Raw genomic sequence first — 27,326 nt, 5'->3', positions numbered from 1 at the left:
ATAACTCTTTTTTACCACCAAGAAAATATCAAGCATACTAGGTTTTTTAAAGTGGCTTCTAAGACACTTTCTTTCTTTCTGTTTTTTCTTTTTGGAGGCACTGGGGTTTAACTCAGTGCCTCAACTCTAGCTAGGCAGGCACTTTTACCGCTTGAGCCACTCGGCCAGCTTGAAAGAGATTTGTTTTATATATTTTTTTTCTAAGATACTTTCAATGATCACATTTTTCCAATCTTATACAAATTTAGAGAACACAACAACAAAAAAAAATGAAGAGCCACCTCTGACCCATTCTATGATGTAAATATAATTTTGATTCTAAAACTGACCAAGGAATGAAAAATTCTAGGCCTGTTTCACCTATGAAACTAGATGTATGAATCCCTATAAATTATTAGCTTCCCCTGTATGGAGATGACCTACCAAGATTGGGAGAGGTGGCTCTCCCTCTCCCCTTCAAATACTTAATATTAAAAAAAAATTCACAAGCATACAATGAAATAGGAAGATATGGCCCATTCAAAGGAACAAAATAAATCTTGAGAAACTGACCCTAAAATATAAAAAGGCCTGAGACTGACATGACATAAGACTTGAAAACAAATGTCTTAAATATTCTCAAGAACACAGACAACTAAATAAAGCCAGGAAAACTAGTTAGAATATCAGTTAAAAAGAAAGCTATTATAAAAAAGAACCAAACAAAAATTCTAGAGTTGAAGAACAATAACTGAACTGAAAAATTCACTAGAGGGTTTAATGGTAGACTCAAACAAGTAAGAGAAAGAAGTAGTGAAATTATCATGTGAAATCATCAAGTCTGAGGAGCAAAAGAGAACAGAATTAAGAAAAAGTAAGCAGCCTAAGTGACTGATGGGATATGCCAGGGAGTAACCAATACACACATTACGGGAATTCCAGAAGAAAGGAGCAGAGTTAATCTGAAGAAAGACATGGATCTACAAATACAAAACCCCCCATGAACCCCAAAGTATAGGAAACCCCCAAAGGAACACATCATAATTAAACCCTGGAAAGTCAAAGACAGAATCTTGACAGCAGCAAGAGAAAAAGTGACTCACATGTAAAAGGGATATATAATAAGATTATCAGTGCAGTCAGTGGGATAAAATGTCTAAATCACTGAAAGAAAAACCTTACAACCAAGAATACTATAGTAAGCAAAACTGCCATTCAAAAAATGAGAGAGAAATCAAGACACTTCCAAAGATAAACAAAACCCAAGGGAGTTCATTACATTCACACCAGCTCTGTGAGAAATGCTAAATAGATTCCTTCAAGTTGAAACAAAAGAACAGTTAACACATAAAATTCTCCCAGTAAAGAGTAATAGACAAATATAAAAATCTGTACTGTATTATTGTAGCCAGGCATGGTAGCACTCAGGAAGATCAAGAGTTCAAGACTACTCTGGGCTATACAGTGAGACCCTATCTTAGACAAAACAAAAACAAATTCCCAAAACCCTGCATTGTCATTTTGATTAGTAACTCCACTTTTAACTTTCTTATCACAGCATTTACATAGACCAAAGCATAAAAATAATTATAAATCTGCTAGCAAGTACACAATACATAAAGATAAGGGCGTATAATTATTGCATGCAAATGAAATTAAGTTGCTATCAGCTTAAAAATAGGCTGTTAAAAACTTCAGATGTTTTATATAATCCCCACAGTAATCACAAAGAAAATATCTATAGAATATAGATAAAAGGAAATGAGAAGAGAATCAAAACATGTCAGTAAAAAAAAAAAGCAACTACATAGAAGACAGTAAGGAATGAAATGAGGGGCAAAAAAGGCTATTGCTGGGTAGGGTGATATGTGCCTATAGTCCCAGCTACTCAGGAGACTTGAGGGAAGAGGACTGCTTAAGGCCAGAGTTTGAAATTTTTCTACTTGTGGAGTCATGATGGCATTCAAAAAGTTTCCAACTGTGGGCATTTCACATTTTGTATTTGTGGATTAAGAATGTTCAACCTGTACTAATATCAGATGAAATGGAGAGTTACAAGATTGTTAACGCCAAAAGTTTTTATAACAGACAAATCAGGACATTATATGATAAAAGAGTCACTTCACCAAGAAGATATAAACATTACTTGAGCCCAACTAGACCCAATGAATATATACAGGACACACTACCAAACACCATACGTGTGCTTCCCAAGTGTATGTGTAACATTCTCCAGGACAGAATATATGTTGGGCCACAAAATAAGCCTTAATACATTTAAAAGACTGAAGTTGTACAAACTATCTTTTCTGGTCACAATGGAATAATGAAACCAGATATCAATAGCCGAAGTAAAATGGGAAAAGCCATTGGAATTAAAAAGCACGCTGTTAAAAACCAATGATTCAAAGAAGAAACCACAAGGGAAAATAGAAAACTTATTGAAACAAATGAAAAGGAAAGTACAAACACTGAAATTTCTGGAATGCAGTGAAAGTAGTGCTAAGAGGGAAATCCCTAGTTGTAAATTCCCGCATTCGAAAAGAAAGATCTCATATCACCAATCTAACTTTACACCTTAAGGAACTAGAAAAAGAACAAATTAAAACCAAAGCAAGTGAAAGAAGAAAACAATAAAAATTAGAGCAGAGATAAAGTAGAAAAATCATTGAGATAATAAACAAAACCAAGAGTTGGTTCTTTGAAAAGACCAACAAAATTGAAAAGACTGACAAACCTTAGGTAGACTAAAAAAGAGAGAGAGAAAAAGCTCAATGAAAACCAGAAATGAAAGAGGCAAAATTACAACCAATGCCACAAAAATAAAATGGGACTGGGGGTGTAGCTTAGTGCTACAGCACATACTTAGGTCCTAGGTTCAGACCCTAGACAACCCCACAAAAAATTATAAATAAGAGAATACTATGAACAATCATATACACAAATTTGGCAAATTAGATGAAATGGAAATAAACAATCTACCAAGATTGAATCATGAAGAAATAAAAAATCTGAACAGATCTCTAACTAGGAAGGAAACTGAGTCAATAATCAAAAAACTCCCACTACATAAGGCATCTCTGGCCTGTTCTATCAAACATTTAAAAAACTAGCATTCATTTTCTACATACTCTTCCAAAACTTTAAAGCAACTGAACACCACCTAATTGATTCTACGAGGCCAGGGTAACTCAAGCCAGACAGATACTACAAGAAAATGACAGATTAATATCCATCCCTTATGAACAATGATGCAAAAATCCTTGACAAAATTTTAGCAAACAGAGTTTAGCTGCACATTAAACCAATTGGGATTAATAAACTGGGATTTATTCCTACACTTGCAAGGGTGGCCATTGCAAAGCCCAGGCACCTAAGTGTCCCAACCCCCTGCTTCCTGTCTTTTTGTGTACACTGAGCCAGTATCCTTGAAGTTAAAAGAAACCTGGACCTTTGGGGCTTCTGAGGTGCACCGGCAGCTCAAATCACATATAGTATGAGTTACAACAATATATGAAAAGTTCCTACAAACCAGTAAGAAAAACAAATGACATTCCAACAGATAGTTCAAAGAAAAGGAAACAGTCTACAAACGGCTCTTAAACGTGAAATGATGTTCTCCTAACAGCCCTCGAGAGGGCTGCTAAGTCAGCATTGCTGGCCAGAAGTCCACCCTCCATCCATGGCTCGGCTTTTCCAGTTATCTCAAGGACTAGTCTCAGTTCTCACCTGGATGACCAGTTCTCACCGCAAGCGTTCACAAAGAAGTGAACCCCAGCAACAAGAGAGTGCTGGGGTCACACTTAACACATGAGGAGTTGGTGGTGTCCCCGTTCACTGTGGAAGGACTCAAAGAGCTTTTCTCCTATGTATTCTTACAGAGACAGAAAAGCTGTTTACTTTCCCAGCCTCCCTTGTAATACGGGGTCCGAATGATTTCACGGTTGACTGTGAGGCACAGGCTAGTTTCTAGGAAAGTTTCTCTTTTCCTGACAGTGAAGAAGATGTGACTAGTACTAACTTCCTTCAGTTCTTGCTTGAATTTGCATGTGAAAGCTCCTTTGTGACCACAAAGAAAAAGTTAGAAGAATCAAATATACAGGATACCAACTGCCTCCAGATTGACTGGTTTTGGAGGAGAGGAAAAAAAAAAAAATCTATTTAGCCACCATTAGATGAGTTATTATTTACCTGTACCTGTGCCTGAAAGCATCTGTCATGGATTCAAAGGACAATGAACAGACCAGTGATTTTAGGCAGTTTGTAGAAGGTAGAAAGCAGGTGAGGCCACAATGAGGAGTGACTCTGGGAGGGGACCCACATTCTCCCGGGCAAAGCATCAGTAACATGTCCTGCTTGTAGCTGGCGAAAAGAGGCAGCAGCTTCTACAGATTTGAGGGCCTACAGGGACCAAAGCCAGGGCTGGGGTTTAAGAAGCAGCAGACTAGAAGGGGGAATCCCCGCTAACCCACCCCCACTCCTTGTGCTGGTGCCCTAAATGCCTGTACCACAGAATGAGGTCAACTGGAAGCAAACTGGCTTTTGCACTAACCCACCTTCTAGTCCTAGGCAGCCCAGAAAACCTTGATCCCTGACCTGGACTGTGTACCCTGTGGGTGCCTTCAGCAGTTGCAAGTACAACTAAAAGTGCTTTATGGAAGAAGGTAGTATCTCTTCAGGCCTCTAGCTTTTCAGATACCATGTCCAGCAGGCAGTCAAAAATATCCAGGAGCAAAGGAGATAAGACAATATGAATGAGATACAGCAGAAACACTTATAGGCAACACAAATATCCACTGGGGCTCCCAATACCAAAACTATCAGGCATAAAATGTTAACCTAAGTTTACTATGCACGAAGAAATAAAGACTAAATTTAAAATTTAGCAGAGTATTGGAACTATAAATATGGTAAGGCAGACTTCTTTTTTTTTTTTTAAAGAGGGCATTATGTCGCTCAGATGATAGGGAAAATGGAAGGGAAGACAAAAAAGACAGTTAAAGAAAATCATGGGTCTCTGTTTCCACAGAATGAATGAAAGACATAGACTTAGGAATCTTCAAAACACCAAGATAGGGGGTGGTGCATCCCAGCACTCAGGAGTTTGGGGTAGGAAGATCATGAGATGGAGGCCAGTTTGGACAACATAGTGAGACCATGTCTCAAACAGACAACAGGAAAACCAACAAAGACAGGACCCCAAACAAAGCAATGGAAAGTAGATTTCTGCCAGATTTTCTAATAACAGCACTTGATCTGAGGGGAATAATTCTGAACCCAGCCAAAAGTCCTACAAAAACTAAAAAACTGAGTTAAGAAATGGAGGAGGCCACTGTACACAGCAAGACCTTCAAGTCTTATGAGAACAGACATTCCAACCTTTCTGATCTCAATTCTTTTTACCCTCCCATTGCTACTCTGCACAGCTCTTCTTTTTACACTCTAAGCTCAAGGCCTTTGCACCTGCTCTTCCCTCTGCCTGGATATTTTTCTCCCAAATGTGACTCTGTCCCTTCCCTTTTCTGGTTTCTGCTCAGTTAGACCTTTTTGATCACTCAGTATAAAATAATACTCTGTATCTCCCTGACCACTTTGTTTGTTTTCCATATTACTCAACACCACTGGAAAGTCTACTTCCACAATTAACCGGTTATTATAGGGGAGGGGGTGGAGGAACTCAGTAGGCCTTGTATACTGAGGTTGTACCATGCCTAGAACATGCCTGGCCAGATCAAGTGTTCCAGCAGTCATTGGTGAATGACTGAATGAAGCTTTGCACTGACTCTTGGATTCACAGCTTTTCCCATCCCTTGCTAACCTGTTCCTTTTTTTGATTACTCAATGGTACTAGCATCCACCTTTGCCAACTCCATCCCCCCACCAAAAAAAAAAAATATGGAGCTGACAATAAGTTAATTAGTTCTTTCCTTTCATATCCACCTACCAAGTCTTATTGGTTGTATCTTCAAAATACACCTTGAATCTGTCTCCTTGCCCCTGTCCATGGCACCGCACTGACTATCTATCCCTAGGACTGTTGCAAAGACATTCCTTGGCTGGTTTTCTGTTTCAGCTCACATCACCTCTGTGCCAACTCCAGAGGCCCTAAACCATATTGGGTCCTCAGGAGATCTCCACGGTCTACTTCCTGCACATGCCTCCCACCTTTTCTCACACCACTCCCTCCTCCTGTTTCTTCTGTGCCAGGGACAGTGGCCTCAAGTACACCAAACCCTCCTTACCATCACTATTACCTCCACCAGGAGATGTTCACCTTAGGTCTCTGCTGGCTCCCTCTCATCCTTTGGGTTTCATCAGAAATACCCTCTTCTGAGCTCTTCGCTGGACACTCTCATCTTTCCACCCTGCTTATTTCCTTCTTTGTGCCAATTCAGTCTCAAAGCATCTTGTTGTTCTAAATGCTTATATGTGCCTCTATATACCAGACTACGAATCCATGAAGGCAGGGAATTACTTTTCATTCTTACTTCTAAACCCAGAACATCGTGAGGCAGCTTCCTTTGTGCAGGTGTGGAAAGGAACTCTCCAGGCTCCCCATGCCCAGAGCCCAGCTCCTGCCCAGTCTTGGATTGCCAGCATGCTGGCCTGTCATTGACGCTGGGACCCAGGGCAAAATACTGCAAGTCTCCTGGGGAGGACCTTCGGAGCACTTTGACTTAAAAAAAAATCTCTACCTCCATGTGTCAAGACAGAATTCTTGTGGCAAGAATGAAAGAAGCACCTACCACTACTGTTGACTCCCACTGGCTTCCAGTGGAGCAGTGAACCGGACCCAGTAAGTCCTTGCATATTTCTCGGAGTCGGTATTCAAACCCTAATTATAGAAAACAAAACAACAAAAACAAAAACAAACAAACAAAAACAGAAATAGGAACACATTATAAAAAGAAATAAAAATCAAGAATATGCTAGGTAGTTGTGTATATCAAAACAGAATGAACACATTTCATTGCCTTCCATGGGCAAAACACTTCTGTATTTTTCAGTTTGGGGCACAGAGCTCTATGATCACAGATTCTGCACACCTGACAGTGTATGCAGCACCTCTCTGTGGGCTGGTCCCACAGGAGAAATGAGACATGGACAGTTCTATGATGAACTCCTCAAGGTGGTGGGAAAACATGGCAAACTATGGTAGGAGGGGTGTGGGCTGGTGAGACCTGTTTAACAGAAGACAGGCCAGCAGCTGGTGTGAGAAGAGATCAGGAGAGTCAGAGGTAGACTGCAGGAAGGAGTAGATGGTGAAGGTCAACTATATAGTGATGACTGCATGCAGAGGAATCAAGGGTTCTGAGCATTGCAGTGTGGGTGGAGCTTCCAGAAAGGCAGAAGGCAGAGTCCGGGGGTTAGGCTGTGCTTAAGGGCAGCTGAAGTGATAGGGAATGGGCAGAATGGAGGCAGAGAACAGGAGGGATGAAGTTAGAAGCTGACGAATTTGGGAAGCAAATGGGATCTCACTGTAACACTTGATTCCTCCTGTCAGAAGCAATAGTTGGTGGAGCCTAAGGAGGCAGGGCCTATATGTGGGCACCAAGGGTAGTCCTGCTCAACCCCCAGGAAAAGACAAGCCAGAGAAGAGGTGATTATGGGGGAAATTGGGTGCGAGGCTCAAGATATGACTGGAGTACTCCAGGTCTGAGGACCTAGAATATTTAGGAAAGCTAGTGACCACACATATGGAACAGCCTCACAGACCAGGTGGGAGAGCAATTAGTCATTGAGGAGTGAGGTGGGATCAGCATGTCTGTTGTGATTACAAGGGCATATAAACACATTCTCAGATTTACAGTAGGAGGCGGGTATGGCATGTTAGTTCTGGAAGTTACATTTGTAGGCATTTGGTACATTTTTCTCTGTCTTTTCTGTACTTTTTTTCTTTAACCCATAAATCAAAATGGGGAAGGTAACAAGAACAAAGCAAAAGGGCCAGGAAAAGCTGTGGAGAATTCTCTGGAACTAGGCGTGGAGCTGGGTGGGTCACAGGAGAGCTCTGGGAGGGCCAGTCCTGTGTCACAGACCCTGGAGGCAGAGTTCAAGTGGGAGGAAGGACTGATAAGGCAGGACAGAAGGCTTGACCAGAGAGGCATGAGAGACTGTTGGAGGTCACTCCAAGGACATTACAGCTGCCTCTTCCAGCACACCTTGCTTTCTATGGAGGATGCTGCCAAGGGGGGCAAACATGCTGAGGCTAGAAGGTCATAGGGGAGGCACTGGGCTGCAGCTGAGGTCAGGAAAAGAGGGACTCAGAGAAGGAAGAGAAATGTTGTCAGAAGATATCCTTTTCTAGGGTGACCTCACCTTCATTCACAAGGTACCGTGCGTAGAGGAGGAGCCAATGGCGGTACTCATGGCTGGATTGCAAGATAAGTGCTGCTGCGACCTGGTTCTCTAGGTAGGCCAATGTGGTCTCCTGCTGCACCACGTGAGGCACGGAGAAGAGCCGGGCAGCTTGCCTTCCAGAGCTGCAGAGATTGGCAGTGTAGACTCAATGAGGGAGAGGTCAGGGAGGCTGCTCCCATGTGCCCTGGGTACCACCAAGGAGATGGTGGGGTGGTGGGCACCTACTAGCCAGTCTTGGAAAGTACCATAGACTCCTGTCAACCTGCCTACCTGACCATCCCTCATCCCATCCAGGCCACCTGGCTCCAGAAGTATCCTACCCTGCATGTGCCATCCAGTTTCCTGAGATGACAAGACGGTAAGCCCATTCCCCACCCCAAATAACTGCCTCACATGGGGACCTATGATCCTTAGCACCTATAGACTGTCAGCTAGGCCTGAAGTGACAAGGCCTGTTTCAGTCACCCCTGAGATATTATTTGATGTGGGCCCACAGATTTTGGACACCGCTGCTTGTGTTGAGTAGCTGTTGGGATAGAGGGGACAGACAACCAGAGACCAGGTCTGGCCACTTCCTAGGGCAGCACTGCTGACACTGGCCAGCGCTCTCAACTCACGTACTTGGAGGTGCGGCCCTGGATTATGGCTAACGGTCCTGAGCACAGCATGGCGTCCTGGGATGGCAGGCTGTTCCTAAAATCCGCACACTGGGCCAGTGAGTCCTGCTTGTCAGAAACCAGGTTCCTAGGAGGCAAAGGTAGAAGTAGAGGTCAGAAAAACCAGGAGACCTGCCAGAGGAGGCTAGCAAAGGAAGCCAATGCACTGGCAACAAGTCAGCAGAGGCTGAGAACCACTGCCCTCCAGCACAGGTGTCCATCACTGGCAGGTTTCCTAGTCATGGGCCTGATAAATGACTGTTCCTAAGGAAAGGTCACTGACAGGGCTCTCACTGTAAACACTTCAGCTCCATGGTCTTGCTTCCTAATGTCTGAGGGGCCCTGTGTGTAAAGTCTGTTCTGGAGGCCTGGCTCACACACTGCTGTGGCTGCCCAGGGCCCTGTGTGCTCTGAGCCTGCTGTAGCTGCTGGAGAATGCCAGGCCTCTAGCTTTCCTGTGCCTCTCCAACATCTGGGACAGCTACTCTGACAGGCAACATCCCTTCACATGTTGTTAAGAAAACATTCTTGCCGGGAGCCAGTGGCTCACACCTATAATCCTAGCTACTCAGGAGGCAGAGATCAGAAAGACTGTGATTCAAATAGTTTGCGAGATCCTATCTCAAGAAAACCCATCACAAAAAAGGGCTGGTGGAGTGGCTAAAGGTGGGGGCCCTGATTTCAAACCCCAGTATCACTCACACTCACACTTACACACACACACACACACAAACACACACACACACACAATTCTCCATGAAACAGCTGAGCACCTTTGTAAATGTGTCCAAAATAAAGAATTTTTTGTTTTTTTGAAACATGGTCTCCCTTTGTTCAAGTCCAAGTTGGCCTTGAACTCTCACTTCTCCTGTCTTAGCCTCCCAAGTGCTGGGATTAAAGGCATGTCCCACCACACCCAGCTTGTCTTCATCAATTTGCTTCTATCATTATGGTAATCATACATAATATGCAACTTTTTGCAATTTGAGAGAGTAGGTGGCAGAGATTTCTTTTTTTAAATGAAGAATACTGAAACCTCAGTGTGAGTATGAACTTGGGCTTGGCAACTCCTAACAGGAAAGGGGCTAGAAGGTAGCAAGCATTGGGTTGGAAGGATCAAAGGTTTAGGCAGAGAAAGAATTTCTTGGAGAGTCAGGTATACAATCTGCATATTTTGTAAGTCTGGGTTAAGATCTCTGATGTAGCCGAGTGTAGTGGCTCAAGTCTGTAATCCTGGCTACTCAGAAGGTAGAGATCAGGAGGACTGAGGCTCGAGGACAGCCTGGGGAAAAGCTCATGAAACCCTATCTCAACCAGTGGATGGGTGAGGGCATTCATGCTTGTTATTCCAGCTATGCGGGGAAGGACAAACAGGAGGATTTCAGTCTAGGCAGCCTGGGCGTAAAGTGGAACCCTATCTCAAAATAACCAAAGCAAAAGGGGCTGGCGGAGTGGCGGAGTGGCACCTACCTAGATACCACCTGAGTGCGAGGCTCTCAGTTCAACTCCTCCAGTACTGCCAAAAGTAGATACATACATATATACATACATACATAAAGATCTTTGATGTATAAGAAGATTTTACAAATACAGAAAGTGCTCCAAATTCTATACTGGGCAGAGAAAAAGTCCTAACACCCAGGTGAGTGTACACCTTTACTAATTTACTAAGGAAGACTAAAGGGCTGCTTCGGTCCTGCGCACAAAATTGGCTAACACTGGCAAGGCTACGATGGAGCTGACTCTCTTACGTTGATGATGGCTAAGGAAGCCAGTCTCAAAATACCTGTCAAGAACCATGAAGATGTTCAAATGGCTATTCCAATAAAACTGGCTCCAGAAAATAATGCAGGACAGAGGCTCTATGCACAGGCTCTGAGGGCAGGAAGGCCACAGCATAGCAGCATCCTATGGAGATTGTAGGGTATATATTGGCTGGACCTAACTCCAGAAGAAGCAGGGCAGGGTAGACCTGACCAGCAGGACCCAGAGCCTTCACTCTGCTGTCTAGTGTAGACTGACACTCCTGAAGAACAGGGGAGGGAGTCGGCGTCTTACCATGTAGAGAGTGACGGATTAAAGCAGTACGCCTTCCCATCAGACAAGTTCATCACTGGGATTCCATGCTGCGTCAACAAGATCTGTGACACCGTCATATCACTTCCTGGGAAGACCACAGGAATCAGTTCTGGTGTGCTCTGGTCAGCAAGTGTTTATATACTCAACAAGGGAACTCTGAACCCTGACACACACAACCCCAACAATAAAGCCCCTTAATGCTGACATGGCTCCTAGGTGCTCTGGAGGAGCCATTCTCAATCCACCACGATCTTTGTTACCTCCAAGGGACTCATTTAGTTTATGCAAAGAGCATGACTCCCTGCTACATAAGCACAAACCCTGCCTCCAGAAGCCTTAGTCTGAGTCTGGATGAAAGGACCCATCTGTGTTACTCAGGCTCCAGGGAAGGAGGGGTACCCACTGCAGGGCTTACCTGCCAAGATGGAGTGTAGAGACTCTTCTTTCACCACAACCACTTGCCTGTGAACATCCCTAAGAGGGAGACAGGGAACAGCTTACTCTCCACCTGAGGTAAATGTATCAGAGTGTCTTAGCTGCTCAGACACCCTTGTCCCCACATGTGCCCCAGCCCTCTGCCCAAGACTAGAGAAGAGGTCAGGAGCAACAGAGCCACAGGGCCATCCTAATACCCACACCCACTCTGGGAGAAGCAGGCCAGGCAGTCACACCAGGAATGGGGCTGCCCTCTGCCAGCCAAGGCCTCACTGCTGATGGACCCACCTAAGAAGGACCCTGGCACATGCCATCAGGCAGTATGATTTTCCATGTGGCTGGCTCCTATCAGGATGACAGCAGGGCAGGGGCTGACTCACTTCCCCTTGCAAAGCCTCCTCAGCCCTCAGGCCATAGGGCAGCAACACAAGCAATGCTACTGATTGCTCAGAGCCTCCTCCTGGGCCTGATGGTCATTTGCTTTGCTGTGTCCCCAGCCCCTGCCCTGCAATGAAGAAGGCCTGAACAGCCCTACGCTGCCCAGCCTGGAGACCACCCCACCCTGTGCCTGCCTCTCACCAGACAGACAGCGTGGCAGCAGCGGTGAGTGCCATGACGTAGGAACCTGTGCAGTGCAAAGTAGAGATGGGGGACGGCAGGAGAATGGGAGGGAGGAGGCGGCGACCACAGGTGGAGAACACCGACAGCGTCCTCTTTTCACAGGCAACACACACCACATCACTGTAAAGGCAGAAGAGGGGCAGGCATCACAGCTAGCTGAAGTGCTGGGAGATGCAGAGCCTTCCTTCACCTATGCCCTATCTGAGCCCAATACAGCCCTCTACTAAGCAGGTGCAGCCAGAGGGGAATGGCAAGGAAGGCCTGGGTGAGAAAGGGACAGGGTGGGATGGCAAGATCTCATATGAAGGAGATTTCTATCCTCCTCCTACCCACAGGATACATGTGTCTTCCTGAGCTCACACAGACACTGACTGCAGGGTGCAGGAGCTGTGCAGAGTCAATGCACTTGATGGTCACCCAGGAAGTGTGCCTCACTCATCAGATCAGGGCACAGAATGCCTGTGGGCAGTCTCTTGGCTATGACTAACCAGAGTAGTCCAGACAGGTCTCTGCTGAGGTAGGCTAGGTGGGGCACATCATTCCCTTAGCAAGGAATGCTTCAAAGGAAAACATATGTCTGGACACTGCCTTCCCTGAGTGACCACAAGGCCCTCAGGCTGGCCTGGCACAAAGAGGCTACTGGCTTCTCAGTGAGGACCCTCCTGAGATCCAGCCACAGGCACAGGTATATAGTAAACACAGTGAGGTCCTGGCCACAGCAGACCATATAGAGCCCCTGCTGAGCTAGGGCTGTGTTCTGCATTGGTGAGGTCACCCCAAACACAGCAAGAAGGAAAGAGTTCTGCCAATTTCTAATGTGCCTAATGAGGCACATTACTGGCGTCTTAGGAGGGAAAGGCCAAGTAAGACACTTGTATTCCCAAATGTCTGTTTTGGAAGCATGAATCAAATAAAACTTTGAGCAGGGCCAGATAGTAGGGAGCTCTGTGGCACTAGGACTGGGCTCTGTCTGCTCATGTGTGATGGTCAGGGGCTCCCTAAGCAAAGGCAGCTGTTGCTCTGCAGTTTAGCATGAGGCAGGTCTGCAGGCTGCATCTGGGTTGATCAAACTGCAAAGGAGAAAAGTCACAGTAAACTAGCAGGGAGCCTTGCTAGCTTTGATATTGCTAGAGGGGAAATTGCTGACATCCTTGCCCCCAGCTGGGGCATGCCACGTACTATAGGACCAAAGATGGAGTCTGATAGCTCACAAAAGCATCTAACACACAGGTATTTGGAGCTTAGCATGCTTGTCCTGCGAGAGAACTTGAGGGAGAAAGAGAATGGTGAGGTCCTTCTGCGCCTAAAGACATGAACTCACTCAGGCCTATGGGAATCTAACCTAAGGTCATGGTTTGCAGATGTGTGTGAAGGCACTCACATAGGACCTCATGACAAACAGCTAAGGGTCTAATTAAAATGACTGTTTCTGACTGATCACCATGTAAAACCCTGGTAAGAGTCTGTCACACTGCCTGACTGGACCCTATGCCTGCAGTCACCTGAGGAAAATGTTGGTCATCTTTCCAGATTAAGTGAGGAGGGATGGAGCGCATGTGCAGTGCCAGGAGCCCATGGGAAGATCCTGGACAATTAACCACTGAAAGATCCTCCCCAAAGTGCAGAATTTGGGGAGAGAAGGACTAGGGATTAGGGAGACAATCAATTCAATTCAGCCTTGAATGAAAACCTGGGGTCCAGGGAAAGAACCTGCCTAGGTCAGTCTGGAAGTTTCAGTTTGGAAGTTGAGACTTCAGGGATCTGGTGAGACAAGGGAATGAAACCACCAGGTTCAAAGTCTGACTTGGATAACTCTCAAGGGCTCAGGTTCCCCATCTATTCTATGGAAATAGTGATGCTGATGTCACTGAGTATTGCAGGGACTGAGATGATAAACATACATGTTTGGCCTCAAGGAAGCCCCAGCAGAAGCCTCTGTAAGGCAGCATTCCAGAATGCATTCCAGAATGCACATGGGCCTGCTCTACACACCCGCCCTTACCAGCTGCCGGCAGCAGTGAGGATACGGCTAGTGAGCACCGTCTCCCACTCCTTCCCTTCCCGGTTGCACTTCAGGCGGCTCAGCCTCACACCCCCTACAGTTGTCACTTCGTTCTCCACCTCAATGTACATGGAAGGGTCAGAGCTCACCTGGACAGAGGAAGGAAAACACATCTTTTCAGGTGACAGTAGGCCTGTGCAGGTAGTGATCACAGGACAGTTTCGATGCTCAGGGGCTCTGCAGCATGGTAGAGACACAGAAGTGGCCAAGGGAGAGGGTAAGGAAGAGCAGAGCAGGCCACCACAGGGGAGTGACTTGTCCAAGAACACACTGTAAGGACTGCAGCAAACCTGGGACAAAGCTGGGAGTGAGACTTGTCTTTCTAGCCTCTTATCTGAAGAATCCAAAGACTACAGTATTTAGTGAGAAGAGAGCTCTGGTAGTTCTATGAGGCAAGACTAGAAACCTGCAAGGTTTCTCCAGTGTCTGTGGCAGTGCGCCTTGCTCTGCTCACCTGTGACTGTGTTAGTGAGATGTCCTCAACATGAGTGGTAAGGGCCTAGCACCAAATAGGCTCAGCCTTACACATGTCTGGAGAGCTGACTAACATGTTCCATGTGGAAACCCAGGCAGAACAGCTGCTCAGTTTGCATCATTTGGCCATATGAGTGGGTAAGCTGGAGCAGAGGGGAGGCTGTGCCCAGGAATCACAGATACCCAAAACCTAAGGTCAGCTCCAAGTGGCATGCAGTGGTGAAGACAACCAGGGAAGGGCTAGTAGAGTTTGAGAGGCGAATTCTGAGCTGCTGGCTGCTGGAGGTGCCCCCTGCCTCTGCTCATACCAGCAACAAGAGCAAAGCACATGAGTTTCCTTCAGTGCTACCTGCTCCACAGCCAGAAGGACATATGGCTGGGAAGAGCTGGTGCCTGCTCTTCAATTCCCTAAGAAGACCAGCCTGAGCCTGGAGCCATGTGTGGTCTGCAGGATTAACGCATACACATGCACCTGAGCTAGGTACAAAGAAGGTGCAGAGAGGTGACTGTGTGCAAAGCAGTCATGGCGGGAGAGGGGTGACACTGGTGCTGGGCCATGTGGCCAGAGAGTATCTGGGTATAAGGAATTATTTGTTCTAGAGCTATGTTTGAATAAGTTCATTGTTATAAGCTTCCTCTACTCCAACAGACAGGTCAGTGGGACCATCGGGAGACAGATTACAACCACACAGTCCCATAGGCAGCAAGCCTGAGGCTACCAGGGGTGAGGGGGGAGATGCAGGAGGCTTGCATGAGACAAGTCTTGAAGGACACATGATATGAGTCTTGAAGGAGCTGGCTATTTATAACATGTGATGGTAAGGGCAGTCCTTGTGGCTGAGAGTTTAAGGGCAAAGCCATAGAGAGGAAGAAGCATGTGGGTGGGGGTACAGGAGGCTAGCACTCTTGTTAAGATTTGGAGGGGTTCCCTGATCAGCAATGACTTCTTCCAGAAAGGGTAGAGAGCCACTGGAAACCAGTCCCCAAGGTAGTGACAAGAAAGGGTGCGGAGAGGGGAGGGACTATGTGCATGTCAGTAAGGGAGTTGGTAGAGGGTTCCAGCACTCACCTGGAGGGTGAATGCTCTCTGGGGGTTTGGAATCGGCAGCTTCAGTGCAAGCGCTGGTGCAGACAGACACATGGCCTCCTTCTCTGCAGTGAGGGCAGCTGGAGACTGGAAAAGTCAGAAATGTTCCTGAGCCCTACCCCAACAATACAGGATAGAGTTAGGCAAAAGCCTCCCTTCTGGGTCTGCTCCCCAGGCATTCTTACCTTCTCTGGAAGGAGCAAAGCTGGAGGGAATGCTACAAGGATCCTCACTTTATGGACAAGAGGGCTGACACCAGGGGACCTGCTCAAGGGCTCTGAGTAGGTGGAGGGCATGTATGAGGGAACCTGGCCTCTGCGTCACAAAGTACCGTATGCGTCCTTAAGTCAGCTGGTTTCTGTGGCATCCCACACTAATGAGGTGCACCACAGCACATAAGCCTCTCAGTGCTGAGCCCAGGGAGGTAGTGTGGGGGTACGGAGAATGGTCTATTGACCTCACCTGGACAGACAAAGACACAGGTAGGAGACGGGAGTCTTTTCGAGGGCGTCCTTTCTTCTTCTTCTCCACTGTCTCTACCTCAAGCTCAAGTTTTCGTTTGGATAGTGAGGAAGGCTTGGCCAAAGGGACCTTTTCATCACTGTCACTGCTGCTCTCTAGGAGGTCTCGGGGCCTCAGCTCTTTCACAAGGTTCTGCTCTTTCAACCTGAACAAACACAGACACACCCATGATTCTGTCCATGCAACTACTACTTTTATAATTGAAAAAAAGTTCAAACTCTTTCCAAAATCTTAAGTTAAAAAGTACAGAGATTTTTCTGGTTTCTTCTCCAGCATGAGAAGAGCTTAGAAGTTGAGACTCACGTCTTCACAATAAGAAAGCTGAAAGACCAAAAACACAACAACTTCTCTTAGATCCATTAGAGAATTAAGGTAACTGTCATGTTGCTGGAGGCTGAATGTGGACAAGCTCAAGTTAAAACTCCTGGGGACCCACATATTCCTTATTTTTACCTCTGGGGGCCCTCTAGGTTTTCAGGGTGAAAATCTAGGATGAGAAAATTCCCTGTGTTCTCTGGGCTTAGAAGAGGGGCAACCATTTTGAAACATGACCAAATCCTTTCTTTAGTTTTCCATACCAAACCATGCCCTCAAGAGAAACTACTTTATTAGGGCCTTATCTCACCTGGGGGAAAGGCAGGCAATTAGCCAACTCCACACCCCTCTATAACACCACCTCCCCCAGGCTGAGAAACTCTTTTGAAAGAAGAGTACAGGGATTGTACTAAAGCCCAGGGATTCTGGTCCAACAACAACAACTAAAAAGGGAAAGTTAATCATGAGAGTATAAAAAGTGTCTCCTCACTACCACAGCAACAGAGTTTCCATATAGTAACAGTAGGTTAGACTGAGAAACCTGTGAGATATAGACTCTATATAAGGAGTTTCTAGGGAAATACAAAGAAAATCTTCTGTCACAGTTATTATATGAAACAGAGAACAGCCTAACACCTAGCCAAATAAACAAATCCTACACTAAAAGGCCTATATACCTCATTTCCAATTACTCAATACAATATGCCCTGCTTTCAATATTACAAGGCATGATAAATAAAACCAAATGAAAAAAAACCAAAAGCAAAAATAAACACACACACAAACACACACACACACACACACTCTCTCTCTCCCTAGAAACGAAGTAGATGTCAGAAGCAAACTCAGATATTGCAGAAATTTTGCACTAATCAAGATTCTAAGTAACTGTGAATAGATGCTCAGGGCTTTAATGGGAATGCTGAAGAGGCAGGCAGCAACACAGATCATTCAACAATGCAATGACCACAACAGCTAAGGATTAAGAATAGCAGAATCAATTTATAAAATTAATGAAAGATACCAAACCACAGATCCAAGAAGCTCAGCGAACACCAAACAAGATAAATGCCAAGTATACACTCTAGGCACAACATACCCAAACTGTAGAAAACCAAAGACAAGGGAAATTTTGAAAAAAAGACGGGGGGAAAAATGTCATCATCTAAAGAAAAAGAAGTTTTTAGAATTACATTACACTGCCCATTCAAGCTTCTTGGGTGAAGTGAAATATCTGAAGTGTTCAGAAAGGAGAGAAAGAAGAGAAAGAAGAGAAGGCATGACCGTACATATCTGTAGTCCCAGCTACCTGGGAGGTTGAGGCAGCCTGGGCTACATAGTGAGACTCCTGGGGAGTGGGGGCGGTGAGGGGGAGGGGGGAAGGGAGGGAGAGAGAGGGAGAGAGGGAGAGGGGGAGAGAGAGAGAGAGAGAGAGAGAGAGAGAGAGAGAGAGAGAGAGAGAGAGAGAGAGAGAGAATGAATTAGTTTCTTAGACAAAAATGAACACTCAAGGAAATGTATTGCTAGTACATCTGCCTTACAAACAATGTTAAAACTTCTTCAAAGAAGGAAAATGACGGAACTTGGAAACTCCTATGTTAAAACTTCTTCAAAGAAGGAAAATGACGGAACTTGGAAACTCCTATTCACATGAAGAGAGGAAGAATGGTTAGAGAAGGAATAAATAAACATTATCATTATTATTTTTTTTTGCTTTTTATATTCTCAATTGAACTAACAGGTAACTTTTTGCTTATGCTAATAGCAACAATGTACTGTAGAATTCCAGCTTATAAATAAGGGAAATAGGTGACACCAGGAAGCCTGCTTGGAGTGCTGAGATTGTGGTTTGAGGTCAGCCTAGGCAAATAGCTTGCAAGATCCCATCTCCAAAATAACCAGAGCAAAATGGACAGGAGGTGTAGCTCAAGTGAAAGAGCTCCTGCTTTGCAAGTGCAAAGCTCTGAGTTCAAATCCCAGTCTTACCAAAAAAGGGAAGTATGAGCTAACAATATGGCATGGAAGGGAGGAAATAGGAATACTCTGAAATAAGGAACCAATACCACTCAGGAAGCAGAATAACAGTATTTGACAGTGGACTTGTAATTGTTCACTACAAACTCTAGGGAACTCATCAGAAACTTCTTTTTAGCAGTACTCGGGATTGAACGCCAGGCCTCATACTTGCTAAGCAAGCACTCTATCTACCACTTGAGCCATACCCCAACCCTTTTTTTTTTTCTTTTATTATTCATATGTGCATACAAGGCTTGGGTCATTTCTCCCCCCTGCCCCCACCCCCTCCCTTACCACCCACTCCACCCCCTCCCTCTCCCTCCGCACCCCCTCAATACCCAGCAGAAACTATTTTGCCCTTATTTCTAATTTTGTTGTAGAGAGAGTATAAGCAATAATAGGAAGGAACAAGGGGTTTTGCTGGTTGAGATAAGGATAGCTATACAGGGCATTGACTCACATTGATTTCCTGTACGTGTGTGTTACCTTCTAGGTTAATTCTTTTTGATCTAACCTTTTCTCTAGGTCCTGGTCCCCTTTTCCTATTGGCCTCAGTTGCTTTAAGGTATCTGCTTTAGTTTCTCTGTGTTAAGGGCAACAAATGCTAGCTAGTTTTTTAGGTGTCTTACCTATCCTCACCCTCCCTTGTGTGCTAAAGCTTTTATCATGTGCTCAAAGTCCAATCCCCTTGTTGTGTTTGCCCTTGATCTAATGTCCACATATGAGGGAGAACATACGATTTTTGGTCTTTTGGGCCAGGCTAACCTCACTCAGAATGATGTTCTCCAATTCCATCCATTTACCAGCGAATGATAACATTTCATTCTTCTTCATGGCTGCATAGAATTCCATTGTGTATAGATACCACATTTTCTTAATCCATTTGTCAGTGGTGGGGCATCTTGGCTGTTTCCATAACTTGGCTATTGTGAATAGTGCCGCAATAAACACGGGTGTGCAGGTGCCTCTGGAGTAACCTGTGTCACAGTCTTTTGGGTATATCCCCAAGAGTGCTATTGCTGGATCAAATGGTAGATCAATGTCTAGCTTTTTAAGTAGCCTCCAAATTTTTTTCCAGAGTGGTTGTACTAGTTTACATTCCCACCAACAGTGTAAGAGGGTCCCTTTTCCCCCGCATCCTCACCAACACCTGTTGATGGTGGTGTTGCTGATGATGGCTATTCTAACAGGGGTGAGGTGGAATCTTAGCGTGGTTTTAATTTGCATTTCCTTTATTGCTAGAGATGGTGAGCATTTTTTCATGTGTTTTCTGGCCATTTGAATTTCTTCTTTTGAGAAAGTTCTGTTTAGTTCACTGCCCATTTCTTTATTGGTTCATTAGTTTTGGGAGAATTTACTTTTTTAAGTTCCCTATATATTCTGGTTATCAGTCCTTTGATGTATAGCTGGCAAATATTTTCTCCCACTCTGTGGGTGTTCTCTTCAGTTTAGAGACCATTTCTTTTGATGAACAGAAGCTTTTTAGTTTTATGAGGTCCCATTTATCTATGCTATCTCTTAGTTGCTGTGCTGCTGGGGTTTCGTTGAGAAAGTTCTTACCTATACCTACTAATTCCAGAGTATTTCCTACTCTTTCCTGTATCAACTTTAGAGTTGTGGTCTGATATTAAGATCCTTGATCCATTTTGAGTTAATCTTGGTATAGGGTGATATACATGGATCTAGTTTCAGTTTTTTGCAGACTGCTAACCAGTTTTCCCAGCAGTTTTGTTGAAGAGGCTGCTATTTCTCCATTGTATATTTTTAGCTCCGCTGTCAAAGACAAGTTGGTTATAGTTTTGTGGCTTCATATCTGGGTCCTCTATTCAGTTCCACTGGTCTTCATGTCTGTTTTTGTGCCAGTACCATGCTGTTTTTATTGCTACTGCTTTGTAATATAGTTTGAAGTCAGGTATTGTGATACCTTATGCATTGTTCTTTTGACTGAGTATTGCCTTGGCTATTTGTAGCTTCCTGTGTTTCCATATAAATTTCAACGGTAGATTTTTCGATCTCTTTAATGAATGTCATTGGAATTTTGATGGGAATTGCATTAAATATGTAGATTACTTAAGGGAGTATCGACATTTTTACTATGTTGATTCTACCAATCCATGAGCATGGGAGATCTCTCCACTTTCTATAGTCTTCCTCAATCTCTTTCTTCAGAAGTGTATCGTTTTCCTTGTAGAGGTCTTTCACATCTTTTGTTAGGTTTACACCTAGGTATTTGATTTTTTTTGAGGCTATTGTAAATGGAATTATTTTCATGTATTCTTTTTCAGTTTGCTCATTATTAGTGTATAGAAATGCTAATGATTTTTCTAGGTTGATTTTATATCCTGCTACCTTGCTATAGCTATTGATGATGTCTAGAAGCTTCTGAGTAGAGTTTTTTGGGTCTTTAAGGTACAGGATCATGTCGTCTGCAAATAGGGATATTTTGACAGTTTCTTTACCTATTAAAAACTTCTTTAAAAGATGTAAATTGATAATACTAACAAAGGAGAGAAAATGGAATATAAAATGTTCAATTAAAACCCCAGAAAAAGAGGAAGATAAATAAAAGAGGACAAGTGCAATGAATAGAAAAGTTACACACATAGTAGATACAAATCCAACTATATCAATAGCCAATTTAACTACACCAATTAGATGGAATTGAACAGAATAGGTCAGAAAACTTTTTTTTTTTTTTTTTTTTTGGTGGGACTGGGGTTTGAACTCAGGGCTTTGTGCTTGCAAAGCAGGAATACTAGTGCATGAGCCACACCTCTAGTTCATTTTGCTCTGGTTATTTTGGAGGTGGGGGTCTCTCAAATTATCTGTTCAGGAGCCTTGATCCTTCTGTTCTTAGCCTCCCCCGTAGCTAGGATTACAGAGTGAGCACAGTGCCAGATTAAAAACACATAATATTTTTAAAAAGGGTTTATATTTTAAAAGATTTTTTATATATATAATATTTATATAAGATATAAATATTATTTATATAAGATATAAATATTATGTAAAATTATGTATTTATATATATAGAAAATCAGATAGGGTTCTGTTATGTTGTCCAAGATAAACTCCAGACTCCAACTCATGATCCTTCTGCCTCAACTTCCCTCCCAAGCAGCTGGCATTACAGGCATGTACCATCAAACACAGCTTTCTTTTTTTTGCAGTACTGGGCTTGAACTCAGGGTCTTGCACTTGCTAGGCAGGCACTGTACCACTTGAGCCACTCTGCCAGCCCCAAATCCAGCTTTCTAAGAAACATTTTACCCATACAGACTAAAAGTAAAGGGTGGGGGTTAAGGGGCTATAGTTCAGTGGTAGAGAACATGCAAGAGGCCCCAGGTAAAAAAGAGATGATTACATCTATATGACATTCTAGAACAGACAAGACTACGGAAATAGTAAAAGTATCAGTGGTTGCAAGGGAGTCAGGGGAGGGAAAGTTGAGTAGGTGGAGCACAGAGGATTTAGGGCAGTGAAACTATTCTATAATAAGGTATTACAATAGTAGATATATTCCACTACAAATTTTTTGAACCAAATCCGTAAAATATACATCAAAAGTGAACCATAATGTAAACTATGGGTTTTGGGTGATAAAAGATGTATCCCAACTCAGATGTTGACAAGGAAGGAAGCTATGTATGTGTGGAAGAGGGGGTATACAGGAACTTTCTGCTCAATTTTGTTCTGAATCTAAAACTACTCTAAACAAATTAAATCTATTAGCTGGATGAGGTGGCACTTGCCTATAATCCTAGCTACTTGGGAAGCATAGGTAGGAGGATCAAGGTCCAAGGCCAGTCCCAGGCAAAAGTGCCAGACCTTATCTAAATAACAATGAAAGTACTGGGGCTTGCACTCAAGGCCTTGTACTTGCTAGACAAGCACTCTACCACTTGAGTCACATCCCAGTCCTCTTGCTTTTGGTTTGGTTTTTAGATAGGGCCTCGCACTTTTGCCTGGGCCGCCCTCAGACTGTGATTCTCCCATCTCTGCCACTCAAGTAGCTGGGATTACAGGCACATGCCCAGCTTGCTTCTTGAGATAGGGTCTTGTTAACTTTTGCCTATTCCACCTCCTGAGGAGCTTGGATTTCAGGAAAACACCACAGTGTCCTGTCCTCTAATGACTTTTAATTACAATTGCTGCTGCTGCTATTTTCAGTGCTGGGCATTGAACCCAGGGCCTTGTGCACGGTAGGCAGTCTCCCTGTCACTGAACTACATCCCCAGCCCTATTTTGCTTTGCTAAAAGTACCTCTGGCTCATTTCTAAATCTGTGTCGTCTTTTTGATGGTGCATTATTAGTTTTATTTTTCCCCTTTAAAAATTTATATCATAAAAATGCATTTGGAAGCATAGAATTCAGTAGTGTTTAGAATAATGTCATGCAACCATCACTGCCACCTAATTCCAGAGCATGTTTATAATTCCAGAAGGTCCTAATGGTGAAATGCAAATCAAAAGCACGATGATATGTCACTTCATACCCACTAGGATGGATGCAATCGAAAGTCAGATGGTCAGATAATAATTCTGGGTGAGACTGGGGAGAAACTGGAACCCTCACACACTGATGGTGGGAATATAAAAGTCATTCATTCTCTTTGGAAGGCATCCTAGCAATTTCTCAAATGGCTAAACTGTTACCACATGACACGAGCAATACTATGCATAGGTACATACATAGTACATACACCCTACAGAACTGAAAGCATGTGTTCATGCAATAATTTGTACAAAAATGTTCCTATCATTACTACTCACAAGGACCAAAAAGTGAAAATAACTCAAACATCTATTAATTAATAGGTAACTGATAACGCAAATGTGGAATAGCCATATAATAGATTGTTACTCCTCAACAAAAAGGAATGGAGTACTTACAGATGCTACAGGGATAAGCCTTGGAGACATTAAGCTAAGTATCACTATATATTTTTGGGGGAGGGGGTGGTAGTGAGGTTTGAACTCAGGGCCTCACACTTGCTAGGCAGCCATGCTACCACTTGGGCCACTTTGTCAGTCTTTTTTTGTGTTGGGTATTTTTAAGATAGAGTCTTGCAAACTATTTGCCTGGGCTGGATTTGAATTGCTATCCTCCCGATCTCTGCCTCCTGAGTAGCTAGGATTATAGGTGTGAGCCATCAGCATCTGGCTTCGTTATACTTTTAATTTACATTTCAGCATGATGCCTAATGATATTGAGTGTCTTTTATGTGTTTGTGGGCCATTTGTGTATCTTCTTTGAAGAAATTTCTATTTAAATTCTGCCTATTTTTAAAGTATATTATTAGTCTTGAGTTCTAAGAGTTCTTTACTTACTTTGGATCCTAGATCTTTTTGTTTGTTTGTTTTAAGCAAGAAGGAACTTTATTTCGGTAGTGCAGGTGGGCTCCCTATACCCCCCAACTCTGTTCCACTCCAAAAGTACATACCTGAGTGAACCCAGGTTGAAAGCTATAAATAGCCCATGTCCTGTGAACCAAATATGATTCTAGTGTTTAAGGACTTACATTTTCCAGACATTACCCCTAACTACAGTTGAGCCATATCCAAGACTCAACTGGAAAGGCAGCATTCTGTCCAAAGTTAGAGGAACACAGTCTATGCTGGGTGTTTTGAAGACTGGATCCTAGATCTTAATCGGATGTGATTTGCAAATATTTTCTCCCACTTTGTAGTTTGTCTTTTCACTCAGATAGTGCCCCACGAAGCATAAGTTTTAAATTCTGATGAAATGCCACTTAACATTCTTTCTTTTTTTTTAGTTGCTTAAGGTTTTTTTTCTTACGGTACTGGGGTTTGAATTCAGGGCTTTGCGCTTGCTAAGGAGGCACACTCTACTGCTTGAACCATGGCTCCAGCCCTCTTTGCTTTAGTTATTTTGGAGATACGGTTTTGCTTTTCGCCCAGGCCAGTATGGACCAAGATACTCCTATTTTACATTTGCCACCATGCTCATCTTTTTTCTATTGAGATGAGGTCTTGTAAACTTTTCTTCCTGGGCTGGCCTGAAACCAGCTACTGGTGCCCAGTTGATTTTTATGTTTTCTCATAAGAGTTTTATCATTTAAGCTCTCACATGTAGTTTTCTGATCCATATTGAACTAATTTTTACATACAGAGTAGAATATTAATTTTGCCTTATACTTTGTTTAATCTTTCATTATTTTAAAGGTATTTATTTTACAGTCTTTTCCAACAATTCTATGATGAGAGATTTATCAGAGTCCCTGATATTTCTACATAATAGACTGTTTCTTCATGTGTTTAGTTATTTTGGATCTTAAGTTCTTAAGTTCATCTAGGTGATGCTCTAATGGTACGAATGCTATACACCCTGGGGAGAGGGAATGTTCCTGCAGGGTAGATGTGCATCTTTGCCAAGTGCCTCTGGAATCCTCATCTGTGTTCATTTCTTCATTCGGTGATTTCTAAATGACACAGGCAGTGTTAAATTGATCCCAGAGCTTGGCATAATGGTGCACACCTGTAATCCCAGCACTAAGGAGGCTGAAGTGGGAGGATTGTGAGTTCCAGGCCAGCCTGAGCTACATGAGACCCTGTCTCAAAACAAAAAAACAAAACAAAACAAAACAAAAAAAACCAGTCAATAGAAGAGCCACTCCTCAAATACAAACTAAATTCTAAACTGACACAAAATCCACAAAAGCATAGAACTATGGCAATAGTGTCAAGTGAAGATTGTTTTCCTAGCCCAAAGGACAGGCTGAGACATTCTAAATTCTCCTCTGCCGTGTTCTAGGCTGCCAGTCAATTTTTTTTTCTCTAACACCCACCTCTCAAGGTAGCTGTGTTTTTTCCAAGTGGTTTGACTTTATGCTGATGATTTAGCTCCAACCCCTACATAGTTCAGGCCAAAGACCTTGTCCTGAATCAGTGCAGCCATTAAAAGTCAAGGTTCTTGATCATCAGTTTGGTAGCCCTTTATTTAGCTCAGCATCCACAGGGTGGTCTTGCCCATTGCTTTTTTTTGTTGTTGTTGTTGTTCACACATATATTTTAGTTCTTGGGGTTATGCATTTTAGGGATATGAGATACATTTGATCCAGCAATTCAAAGCGTTTAGTAGCAGGAAGGTTTTCAGATATACTAGATAAAAAGATCACACGGAATTTTTTTATACTAATGCAAGCATGATTAGAGTAGAATACAACTTTACAGACAGATCAGAAGACTTAAAGAGAGAGGCCTTCCATGCTGTCCTCCAGGTACTGTTCTCTAAGGAGAACAAATCATTCCCAGACAAGCAGTTTTGAGACCATAAGCAAATCCCTAGGGACAGCACACTCTCATGTTAGCTGGGAGACACTGTCTGTTCTAAGGACAGGTCTCATACAAATGTCCGTCTTACTGGACACTTATTGGCTGTGTGGCTATTCCAAGAACCTCTGACCAGTATCCCTGCACTTGTAAACTGGGCCTCAAAGAATTTAAATAATCTTTTAAGGAGCAGAGCCAGTAAGTGGTTTAAATCCACATCTGTGCCAGGCGCTTAACTGCTACATTACCTGGCTGTAATTCATTGCACAGTCCTGTTTCCTCACATCGTGAGCACCTCCAGCCAGGCTCTTTGTTTTTGTTTATTGCGGTGTCTCCAACCTCTGAAGCAGTAAGGAGTATGAGGTAGGTACCAATTAAATAGTTCTTATATTAACTGTCTTACCTAGCTTTGTTTTCTAGTGCCTGGGACAGAAAGAACCAAGTGGGAAAGCTAGAGGCAGTTGGGAATTGTGCTCAGAATATCTGATTCTGAATTTTCTCTGGTAGTTTTGATAAATTGGTCTCTGAGGTGAGGCACCCCAACTCCAAATCTGTATGTCTAGAAGGTTGCCATTGTAAAGGATTGGGGTTTGACTCATGGTAGAGTCCTTGGCTAGCATGCACAAAGCTGCCCTTGGGTTCAATCCCCAGCAATAGGGAAAAAAATTACTAAGATTTTGGTGTTGATGAGTGTGAGCAGTAGGTTAGGGGGATAAAAACTGGGACAAGGGCTAGAAACTGCCAGGACACAGGCACCTAAATCACCCAGAACTTTAACTCTGATTTCCTCTTTCAGGAGTCGGAAAATTCAGATACGAAATATTCCACCTCAGCTCTGGTGGTCCCAGGCTGCCAAACCCTACTTGCCTCACAGTGGGATGCAACCCCAAGAGGACAGCTCCCTTGCTCCTGAGGAGTAAGGTAGCCCAGTCCATGCATAATTCCCCTAACCCCCAACTCACTGGAATGTCAAGTTCCCTGCCATGGCAGGCTTGGAAGGAGACCTTCACAGGAGACAGCAAAGCTCAGTGTCAACAACCTAGGCTGCACACACTTGCTCTGACTGCCTCAGAAGGATGCTCTCCTGCAACTCTAAGAAATGAAGAACTATAATTTTGTTTCTTGGCTGCAGTATGCTAGGGGAACTACAAGGAATAAACAAGTCTCAATGAGCTTGCAAGAGCTCACCTATATCACTGGGGTCTTGGCTCCTTTCCTCGTATCTTTTTCTGAGCAGAAGGCCATCATTTGCCTGGTACAACAAAATCAGAGCCTTTATTTCCCCAACCACCCTTAGTTTTCTTCTTGGTAAACTCTGGAATCCATTCAAAGGATGACAATACTCTCAGCATAGCCTCAATGGGTCAGACCTTGTGTTTCTGCTCTCATTGTTCTTTTGCCCACAGTATCCTCCCCCACAGCTTCTT

At 43.7% G+C, this 27,326-nt stretch overlaps 1 protein-coding gene across 3 annotated transcripts in view; it reads right to left on the bottom strand.

Annotated features, from left to right (window-relative positions):
• Hira (histone cell cycle regulator) overlaps nucleotides 1-27,326 on the bottom strand; it is a 102,741-nt gene that overhangs the window by 3,626 nt on the left and 71,789 nt on the right. For all 3 annotated transcript variants that reach the window (XM_074061213.1, XM_020160706.2, XM_074061214.1), the window contains 9 exons: nucleotides 16,217-16,421; nucleotides 15,737-15,841; nucleotides 14,134-14,282; nucleotides 12,090-12,251; nucleotides 11,491-11,549; nucleotides 11,055-11,160; nucleotides 8,962-9,084; nucleotides 8,299-8,462; nucleotides 6,726-6,814 (listed from right to left, as the gene is read on the bottom strand). In XM_074061213.1, the coding sequence (XP_073917314.1) occupies nucleotides 6,726-6,814; nucleotides 8,299-8,462; nucleotides 8,962-9,084; nucleotides 11,055-11,160; nucleotides 11,491-11,549; nucleotides 12,090-12,251; nucleotides 14,134-14,282; nucleotides 15,737-15,841; nucleotides 16,217-16,421 (1,162 nt within the window). The remainder of the gene's footprint in view (nucleotides 1-6,725; nucleotides 6,815-8,298; nucleotides 8,463-8,961; nucleotides 9,085-11,054; nucleotides 11,161-11,490; nucleotides 11,550-12,089; nucleotides 12,252-14,133; nucleotides 14,283-15,736; nucleotides 15,842-16,216; nucleotides 16,422-27,326) is intronic.

This window comes from Castor canadensis, chromosome 18 (assembly GCF_047511655.1).
Source record: "Castor canadensis chromosome 18, mCasCan1.hap1v2, whole genome shotgun sequence".
In the NCBI taxonomy this organism is placed as follows: domain Eukaryota; kingdom Metazoa; phylum Chordata; class Mammalia; order Rodentia; family Castoridae; genus Castor; species Castor canadensis.
This window is presented reverse-complemented; position numbering and strand designations above follow the sequence as displayed.